Genomic DNA, 10,361 nt, shown 5'->3' on the forward strand with positions numbered 1-10,361 from the left:
CCTGAAAACAACCCCGACGGCGGCACTGTATGCCATTCTGCACATTCCACCTGTAGACCTGGTGGCAAAGAACAAAGCATTAACGACCGCAACCAGGCTAGGTGCTTCGGGGCAGCTTGAGCACCTATCATATGGCCATAGTAGTATAGCGTCATCAATCACAAGACGAACAGACTACCTGATTCCCTATCTGCGCTTCGAGGGAGATCTTAAGGCCACAATAGAGGTGGACGGTTGGCGCAAGGGTGCGCAAATGGCGGACGAGGCGATACATGTGTACACCGATGGTTCCAAAGTAGTGGAATGAGTAGGGTCTGCGGTATACTGCGCTGATCCGGAAATAAGCAGATCCCACAGGCTGCCGGATTACTGTAGCATTTTCCAAGCGGAAATATTAGCCGTAACCAAAGCAGTAGAAACCCTGGAAGAGAATAACTTAAGCTGCAACCGTGTTAACTTTTATATTGACAGTCAAGCAGCAATTAAGGCAATAATCTCGCACAGCACAGCATCTAAATACGTGTTAGAGTGTAATCAGTCTCTGGAGAGAATCGGGACAGGGAGAAGCATACATCTGTCAATAATAATCCTGTTGAAGACGCGAATATGCGTCGAAACGCGTTGATTGAAATAAAAAAGTAGATTTTATTAAGATAAACCGGCCGAAAAGCTCCAAATAAAACAACAAAAAGTTTAACTAAAATACTTGGCCCTACAAAATTATTGATTAATAACTTTTTGTAGATTTTATTCATTGTTTTGGATACGTTATGACTAAGAGACTTATTTTTTGTGGAATATGTTTGTAATTTCTTGTGTTTTCTTCATTTTTATGAAATTTTCACGATTTTTAGGTTATCGATCACACTGGAGATGGTTATGGATATGAGTATGGTTAAGGCTATGACGTTAGGGTTAAGGAAGTTTAATTGGCCCTTAAGACGGATTTACATAAACGCCTTCGGCGCTCGAAGCGACAAAGCGAGACATTGTTAATCGGATTCATATAAACGCTTTGACGTTTAGACAGTGCCGTAAGTTAACAATAAAACGCTTTATTTTATTTGAAGCTTCCAACGGGCTTATGTAAATCCGCCATAAATTCGAAGTCAAAGCGAAGCGAAGTGACCAAAGTTTGATTTCTCCTATGTAGATAGATTTGGAACATGTTAAGCCAGCATATATAGCAGGTGTGGATGTGCAGCAGCATACAAATTTCATAAGTGAACCCGCTTGTCATCTATCAAAATTTTGCAACTCTGATAAATGTGACAGCTTTGTTGAGCAAAATATTTTTTCTACGAGTTGCGAGCATAATTGTTTAGATTTTTTATTCTCATTCCGTAATAGCAGCACGTGCGTCGCAGAATCCCATACCACATAGGAGGTATATACATACTGTAGCTCCAAGAACGTTTGCAAGGTTGAATATCAAAAAATCCGCGAGGCATTAAATACAATTACATTTATTAATAGTGTATGCACTTGTAAGCGCGGGAAAAGTACAAGTGCGTTTGCGGTTGAAACACCCGTGCTTGTGGGATAAACAAAAGCAGTAGCAGGTATTCCGACACGATATTTGTGTAACACAATATCAGCAGGAAGAAGTCTTGAAAAGAAAAACAACAAATCGTCAACGCAATATGTTTTATTTGATTGGCTTGGGACTGGGCGACCCAACTGACATTACAGTGAAGGGCCTTGAAATTGTAAAACGCTGCTCTCGTGTGTACCTGGAAATGTATACATCTGTCCTTGGTTGTCCGCAAGGGGAGCTGGTAAGTGAAAATAATTTTGCGTATTTATTAAAAAAAAAGTTATTCGAATATATTAAAATTCTTAGGAAACCTACTATGGACGCCCAGTTCTATTAGCAGATCGCGATTTAGTAGAACAAGGTGCTGATGAGATATTAGCTGGTGCTGCAGAGGAAGATGTAGCATTACTGGTAGTTGGTGATCCATTTGGTGCAACTACACACACTGATTTCATATTACGTGCTAAGGAGAAAAAAATACCGTACAAAGTCATACATAATGCTTCAATTATGAATGCTATTGGTTGTTGTGGCCTACAACTGTATAAGTTTGGAGAGACGGTATCTATACCTTATTGGGATGAAACATGGAAACCGGACAGTTTCTATGACAAAATTAAGCTAAATAGACTACATAACATGCATACATTATGCCTGCTAGATATAAAAGTTAAAGAACCAACACCTGAATCGCTCATGCGACAGCGAAAAGAATATCAACCGCCACGATTTATGACTGTGGCTGAAGCTGCGCAACAATTAATGTCGATTGTTGAGAAAAAAGATGCGCTGGAACGAAATACAATACTGAATGAATTGTCACTGTGTGTAGGACTGGCGCGTGTCGGCCACGATACTCAAAGTATAGTAGTGAAAACTTTGCGTGAAATGAGCAAAACTGATCTTGGTGGTCCTTTGCATTCACTGGTGATACCAGCGAAAGAAATGCATCCACTTGAAGTGGAATTTTTACAACAATATGCAACATTTAAGTTGGAAGACTACAATCATTGAAAATCAAGAGTAAAACAGAAAAAAGTTTATATTAGAAAATTTTTGATGTCGCTTTTTGCTTTATTCAAACGTGGGTGGGCGAATGCTTATTGATACGATAAATGTCAGCATTGCATGTCAATTTAACCAATTTTATTTCGATCATACTTTTATGATTTCCGTCATTCTGGGATGAAGTGGGTTTGAGGAAAAAAATCCTTCGCCATTTATCAACAACCGCAAATGTATACCATGAAATTAAACCAATCACAGTGCTCATTGAAAAAATTCGGTTAAATTGATAAGAAATGATTCGTCGTACGAGTAGTTCGTCCCCACACTGAACAAAAATCAAAAGCAGATCCTCTTTAAAAGTAATATAATGTAAGAATATCAAAGAAATGAATTCTGTTAAATAATTCACTTAGTTGTTTTTCTAATTAAGTATGTATGTCGTATGCTATTATGGTAAATAATGTTGTGCATTTGTTTAAATTATGTAATTGATGTGAGCCAAAACTTGTTCGTTATAAGCACAGTTTCACATTTGGAGGTAGTTTTTTTCTAACTTCTCTGTGTCATTTTAATTAATTGAAAGATAATAAACTTATTTTACTATAGAAAAATTATTCTCTGTACCTATGAAGTTTATTTTTATTACTTTCCTCAGTAAATACATTTTAATTTAAAAATATAAACCACGAGCACGCCTTCCCGATCCTTGTCGATCATAAAGTACATTAAATTTATTAACAAAATGATTCATATCGTTGCATCCTTTAGTCATCGCACCCAAATAGCTAATAAGTGCAACATCGTTACATTGTGTATAAAGTTCTTCCTGAAATTCTGGTCCCTTCATTACAGGTAGACGATGACTTAAAGCATATGCATCACGTAAAATTTCTTGGTTTGCTGGCAATTTTCCATCTTCCACATCTTTAATATACTTCAACACAATTTGTATACGCTTATTTAACATTTTTATGGCACTATCTTGTGCAACCAAATGTTCGGCAACTACAGATTTTTCACCTGTTTCATTAGTTGACATACGTGCAACATGGTCAACGCCTATCCGTTCAGCTTCTTCGGTCGCCAAGGTGTATGTGAGTGGTACAAATAGCATTTTCGCTTCACCACCAACCAGTTCAATGGTGGATTCATATAACTTCAGCGGAAGTTGATCTACGCTTCGTGACAATGGATTTAATTGTAAAAGAATAGGACATTCGTTGATTTCAGCTATTTGTTTTTGTATGTGTATGTCGAGGAGGGTAGGTGACTCATCTGTTGTATACCAGCCGATAAAATCCAAATCGGCAAAAACCTAGCGAAAAAATTATAAATTAGGAAAAAGCATATCTTAAATAACAGTGGACATTTTCGTAGCTCAGTTGATAGTAAGGCACAATTGTTATACATCCGGTAAGAGCTCTAATTATTCTAAATCTAATCAATTGTGCTGGCATTAACATGGGCTCCGCCTTGTGTTAATTTCAGTGGTCTTTTTCATAGTGATGCAATATTTGAGGTGTTCAAATTCGAACGGCGGTCACGGATATTAATAGGTGCAGGTCATCGAACATATAGGATTACTAGACGGCAATGGAGTAGAATTTGGCAACAATGCCCAAAATGCCAAAACGTTAAATTCTGAAGCATCATTATGTTAAAAAGTTACGCTTTAGCTGTCTGAAAAGCATATTCAAAATCACAGTTACGAACAAATTATTTGTCCAGCCGCTTGTGTTATATGCCATTCCGATGTGGTTTCGTGCCTTAATGAAACACACAAGAGGTAGCTGCAGGATGACGCCGGAACATGAGCGAAGACAGACCCTAAATGAGAGAAACGATGATGGATGACACCCCGCTACCCAGGGATATAATGTTATCTCCTCAAGTACTTAGAAGATATGCGGCAGGGATTCAAATGATTGATAAGCAATACAAAGCTTTATATCTTTTATCACCCATTGTTACAAATATGAATGTATCATACCCATATTTAGCAGGCGAGGCTCTGGCGATTTCAAGTTCAACATGGAACTAGGGGGTGGGGGCGGTATGTCCTAGAAGGTTTAATGTGGTCATAATAACCGTTGCCGAGATGGTCGGGCTAGAACCTTAATGGTGCTTATTACCGAAACTTACGGATCTATATCCGGCAAAGGACCATCAACATCGATAACACTCCCCAAAATTGTATTTTTATTACAACAACAACAGATATCCGTCACACAAAAGTTCAACCATTAGAACGAGATGAGAATGAAATTCTCAGCGATATTCACAAAGAGTCAGCAAAGCAGTATGCTGATAGATGCCCGGCGAACCCTATTTTCAGAGTCCAATACCCGAAGAGGGGAAGTCAGATTTCCCACAAACACAAGCCTCACTATGGCACAACGCGGGTCTGCATCATTTAATAGAATAAGCTCGTACCTTTTGCGGATAAGCGCAGAATAACATACCCTCTGGCAGATGCTGATTCTGTCGTGCCGCCTAACGCGAATAAAAGTAAACACTCATATTGATGAATTTAAACTTTTTGGAAATACATATTTCGAAACTCGTAAGCTATATTAGGCATCCGTTGAATATAAACCCAGTGAATAACTGCGTTAAAGTTGGTTTGAAATGGAGGCTCACATTTATTTGTTTGTTTCAAGTTTTGGGTGAAAATATTCCTACAGGGAATAAAGACAAGCATTTATTATCCTTTCTAGTCCACCGCCTGCTCAAAAAGTCATTGAATAGAAGTCTGCATAGTGCAAACACAGCACGTACCTGCTTAAATTGTTGTTCCTTGGTTTGATAATATTCACGATTTATGACAACATCCTCACCGACACGGTCCACTCTCAATTCGAATGAATTCATCACCTCTATATTTCTACCTTTTTGTTTTCCAATTAATGCTCCAAATACCTGACATGTTTCACCGGCTTGAGCACGTATACGAGTCCAATGCTCGGAAATGTTCATTATAACCAATGGATGCAAAGAAGCAGTCACAGATGGTACTGTCCCAGGGCCAGCCATTATATTGGCGTTTGCAGCATTTGCTTTACATGTCTGATGATGACTGCATGATGGTCCATAGTTTAAATTTGATTCTGTATCAACGTCCATTCGCTCCATTATATAGGATTTCAAGTGGTTAGTTTTCTACAAAAGCCGTAATTTGTTTGGTTCTCGAACTGTTTTCACAATAACAAAACAACAGAGTGGCTCAAATGGTAAGTTATTGAGAACAAACAGCTGTTAACTGCTGTATGAAATTCATTATAGTCGCTATTCGTGGCAATGGCACGCCAGAAGAAAATGTACTGGCGGAACGTTCCGAATTGTAAACGTAGCCTACACGAGAATAGTTCTAATAAACCTATAGCTTACGGTATTTTTCAAAATATTGATGCTATTCCTGGCTGGTATAGAATTATTTTAAGATATTTGCGAATTTTATTTAATACCTTAATTTAAATTTTTTTTATAAAAGTATATATGCAAATAATTAAAAAGGATTCAACGCCGCGATGCGGCATAGGCTTTCGGCTAAACAAATTATTTATTTTTTATCTTGCCTTATTAAATTAGGTTTCTGCCATCAGAACCGGGTTTGTTATTGTTGCAAAATGTATATCTTACAAGCTTTTTATATCAAATTATTGTAATGTAAACGGATCAATCAACCTTTTTTGAAATTATTTTTTCTTACGCATTGCAATTGATTTTGACCCTGTAAAGTGTCAGATCCTAAGCTATCCCTGATATTGGCCTTTTCCCCTAACTCAGCTTTAAAAAAAAATTAAAATTTAATTTTGTGCGACATAATTTTTATTTTCTTTTTTTAAATTAAGTGTTTACATAATATTTAAAGATATGCTTAGCTTTTGGTTAACACTTAAAGAAATGTTCACGATAATATTTAAGCTCATCAATACTTTCTTGAATGTCATCTAAACTTCGATGCAACAAACGTTTTCTAGGAGCTGAATTGGATATATCTGGTGTCCAGCGACGGCACAGTTCCTTAATGCTTGAAACATCAATTATGCGATAATGCAGGTAATTGTTAACAGCTGGCATTTGATGACGTAAAAATGAACGATCCATATATATTGTACTGCCTGCTAATGGACATTTACCCTTTGGCACATGCTTTTTTAAATAATCCAAAACTAGTTCCTCTGATCGCGCAGGTGTAATATCTGATTCTAAGCACTTTTTTATCAAACCTGATTCGTGATGATGTTTTTTACACCACTCGTCCATTTGCGCAAATGTCTCTTTGGGATAGTTTATGGCAAAGTTTAGACCCTCTGTTAAAATGTTGAGATCTTTGTCTGTAATCAGGCATGCAACCTCGATTATTTTATCATTAATCGAGTTTAGACCTGTCATTTCAAGGTCCATCCATACAATTGCGGATTCATCAGCTATCAATTTGTGTCCACTTTCCATTTTTGTTGTATAATTTGATGGAGAATATTGCTTTCGACAGATACGAAATTTTGGTGCTAGTAATATTGATTTGTGAACTAAGCCACGTGCAAAAATGTCTAGTGTTTTATACATGACTACATGACTTCAATATACGCATACGCGAGTTTTATGGATGAACTGTCAAAACTTGTTTCATAACAATGCCAATGCTGCCATCGCGTTAGAATAACATTACCTCCTAAAGGGCCAATTCCAAATAATTTAACTGGAGATGATGAAAACGCACAAATCACACACAGAAGATTGCGCATTCACGATTTCAAAATTGCTTCGTTCTGCGCGTATACGTCACACTTGACTGCTTCAATGAATAAAAGAAATAAAAAAAGGTAATAGTCTAGTTGAGGGGTCGACTGCTAATACGCTACCAAAAATATCGAGAGAGGTGTCAAACGACGCGTCTTGACATCAGTATTAATAATCCGAAGGCGGAAAATAAAAATTTTAACACGTTCACAAGATATTTACCGAAAAAAGACCCGCGGGTGCCTCCGAAACCAGTGGTGGGATCCATAGTATTTTTGCGCAGAGCACCTTTCTGCGTTGGCCGCGCTTATAAAAAATAACCCTGGGCTACGCCATGCCAAGTCCGGGTGTGTGGTATAACCGTGGCTACCGCCACGATGCACAATTTTTTTTGTGGTTACAAACATAACAACCACATGAAAATCGCCAACTTCAACTGCAAATATCTCCGGACAGAGATAAAGTTTTTCTTTTCCGCCTTCGGATTATTGTTCTCGAGATTAATGCGCGTCTTTTAAAACTTCTCTCGATATTTTTGATAGCGTATTAGCAGTCGACCCCTCAACTAGACTTATACCGAAAAAAAACAAGGAACAAGCGCAGAATACATACAACATTTGTCAAAAAAATTAAAAATCGGACTTCATAGAGATTTTTATGTTGATTCCAACGGTATATTTTTTTTGGTGCAAATGAAAGGTTTGGGGGTAATTCCATGTCAAAAGGTGAAATTATGAATTTTTCAAATCAAAATATCTCCAAAACTAGTGGATGGATTTCAAAAATTAAAAAATCGAAAAATAACTTATAAAAATACCTTTCATCTGATGTATATATATCTTTAACTTTTTTAGTTTTTATTTACCAAAAATTTGAAAGTTCTTTTTTGGTGGAAATTTTTTAAATTTAATTTTTTTCAAAAAGGCTTAACTAAAACTATCGAAAACTGTCTTATCTATTCCTATATTAAATACAGCTTCCTTTTATCCTAGTTAACTTAGTCTACAAATTTTAAACTTATAACCTAGTGTATTTAGTCTACAAATTATTATTAAAAATAGCCCTTAGCCGATCTAAAACCGGCTACGCCATGCACAGTAACTCTGCGTAGAATACCCTTAGCCGATCCAATACCGGCTGCGCCATGCACAGTAATTCTGCGTCGAACACCTTTAAAAAAATTACCCTTAACCGATCCGACACCGGCAACAGGAAAACTAAAATAAAAACTCACTTCCAAACAAACCCGTCAATGTTCTGCACTCGACCAATTTCATTTCATGGCCCTCTGCACATAAATATGTACCATCATAAGGCATCAAACCCCACTCCTGAAGAGCTGCTAGTGCATCTCTTGTTAATGGACCACTTTCGTTACAACCGAAGATTTAAAATTTTTTTATTAAGTTTAAGTTATCAATGTTATCACGCACAATTTAATTCCACTTTTGATAATAACAGGCTTTTTACAGTTATTAAAAGCTTTATTCTAGAGTTGCCAAGAAAATACATAACAATAAACATAAGAGTTATAAGGTAATATCAGCTTGTTCACGAATGAAAAATTTTAAATAGTTTACATTTGACGTATATTTTAGCAATAAAAAATTAGCAATGTTATACATTATGTATTTTTGCAATTAATTAATACAATGCATAAACCCATATATATATATACCTATAAAAAAAAATAAATGTAAGGCGCGATAACCTCCGAAGAGATCTAAGGCCGAGCTACTCTTCCAATTTGCGTCGTGCTCCTCTTGATTTTCCCTACAAATTGGCCGGACGGGACCTACATGTTTTATGCCGACTCCGAACGGCATCTGCAAAGCAGATGAGTTTTCACTGAGAGCTTTTCATGGCAGAAATACACCCGGAGTGCTTGCCAAACACTGCCGAGGGGCGACCCCGCTTAGAAAAATTTTCTTCTAATTGAAAAATCTTATTTCTAAAATTTTGATGTTGCTTTGCCCGGGAGTTGAACCCAGGGCATACGGTGTGCTACCCATCACACCACGGTGGCCGCCATATATATACCTACATCGATAAAAATAATTGAACTCATATGGCACCTTCTTTGTTTTTCGCCCCTAAATAATCAAGTTATACCTTCTAACATAAAGATATATATACCAAATTAAAGGTAATGAAATTATCTTCAACACGATAGTATTTTGTCAATAACACATTTTTTCGACTTATTATTCGTTTTATGATAAGTTAGCAATCATTTTCCCATAAAAACATAATTTTATTATAGAAATTTCTTCTAAATAAAGATGTTTTATATATAAAGACATTACAATTTTCAAGATTGACTCAATAGTTTCAAAGATATTTTGTAAAATTTACCTTTTGACGTGGAATTACCCCTATAGTTATTATTTGCACCAAACAAAAATTATACGGTTGAACTCACCATTAACACCACTACCGATACTCATATACATTTTTTTAATTTGACAAATGTATGTATTCTGCACTTAAGCCAAAAACAAGAGCTAAAGGAAAATGACGTAAAAATTGCCCATAAAAAACAGCTGATCTTTTGTTTACATGCGTAATGCGCAACGCCCCTTAGCAAGCTGGATGAGAATTAAAAGAAATTTGGGTAAATTTAATTCTGAAGCATGGTTCAATTATGTACAGGTTGGCTCATCTCATCAGCTGATTTTATTTATGTCATTGCATGGTCGAAGGGATTGTCAAAAGGAGATGGCAAACTCAAAATGAAACCAACCATGGTTCAACTATATACAGGTTGGCTCATCTGTAAAGCAACAAAATATCTCTGCTCAAATTGTCAAAATCTGTGTATTGGTGTTAGTGCGAATGGTATGGAATGGAAACATAAAACTTAGCAGTTTTTGTATGTGTAAGTAAAATGTTGCCAATGTGTTGGTTTCATTTTAAGTTTGCCATCTCCTTTTGACAATCCCTTCGACCATGCAATGACATAAATAAAATCAGCTGATGAGATGAGCCAACCTGTACATAATTGAACCATGGAAACCAACACATTGGCAACATTTTACTTACACATACAAAAACTGCTAAAGCGCCAAATACA

At 36.5% G+C, this 10,361-nt stretch overlaps 3 protein-coding genes across 3 annotated transcripts; 1 reads left to right on the forward strand and 2 right to left on the reverse strand.

The window, feature by feature from the left end:
• Positions 1 to 1,257: 1,257 nt before the first annotated feature.
• Positions 1,258 to 3,165, forward strand: Dph5 (diphthine methyl ester synthase). Its single transcript, XM_067761973.1, has 2 exons — positions 1,258 to 1,778; positions 1,844 to 3,165. The coding sequence occupies exons 1-2, from the start codon at positions 1,644 to 1,646 to the stop codon at positions 2,549 to 2,551; spliced, it is 843 nt and encodes a 280-aa protein (XP_067618074.1). The 5' UTR covers positions 1,258 to 1,643; the 3' UTR covers positions 2,552 to 3,165.
• CSN6 (COP9 signalosome subunit 6) lies at positions 3,138 to 5,760 on the reverse strand. The gene is made up of 2 exons (XM_067761972.1): positions 5,324 to 5,760; positions 3,138 to 3,860 (listed from the first exon to the last, which is right to left on the reverse strand). Exons 1-2 carry the CDS (start codon positions 5,675 to 5,677, stop codon positions 3,216 to 3,218), a joined length of 999 nt encoding a protein of 332 aa, XP_067618073.1. The 5' UTR covers positions 5,678 to 5,760; the 3' UTR covers positions 3,138 to 3,215.
• A 590-nt stretch (positions 5,761 to 6,350) lies between these two features.
• Positions 6,351 to 7,178, reverse strand: LOC137237795 (probable oligoribonuclease). The gene has a single exon (XM_067761976.1). The coding sequence runs from the start codon at positions 7,112 to 7,114 to the stop codon at positions 6,434 to 6,436; it is 681 nt and encodes a 226-aa protein (XP_067618077.1). The 5' UTR covers positions 7,115 to 7,178; the 3' UTR covers positions 6,351 to 6,433.
• Between the last annotated feature and the right edge of the window lie 3,183 nt (positions 7,179 to 10,361).

Source organism: Eurosta solidaginis, chromosome 1 (assembly GCF_040869045.1).
Source record: "Eurosta solidaginis isolate ZX-2024a chromosome 1, ASM4086904v1, whole genome shotgun sequence".
In the NCBI taxonomy this organism is placed as follows: Eukaryota; Metazoa; Arthropoda; class Insecta; order Diptera; family Tephritidae; genus Eurosta; species Eurosta solidaginis.

Bases quoted from the DNA above. Each gene is read 5' to 3' on its own strand.
- Dph5 (XM_067761973.1), top strand. From the start codon at position 1,644: ATGTTTTATTTGATTGGCTTGGGACTGGGCGACCCAACTGACATTACA. The intron at 1,779-1,843 runs GTAAGTGAAAAT...TAAAATTCTTAG, and splicing joins GTTGTCCGCAAGGGGAGCTG to GAAACCTACTATGGACGCCC.
- CSN6 (XM_067761972.1), bottom strand. From the start codon at position 5,677: ATGGAGCGAATGGACGTTGATACAGAATCAAATTTAAACTATGGACCA. The intron at 3,861-5,323 runs GTACGTGCTGTG...TTTTTTCGCTAG, and splicing joins AGGAACAACAATTTAAGCAG to GTTTTTGCCGATTTGGATTT.
- LOC137237795 (XM_067761976.1), bottom strand. From the start codon at position 7,114: ATGTATAAAACACTAGACATTTTTGCACGTGGCTTAGTTCACAAATCA.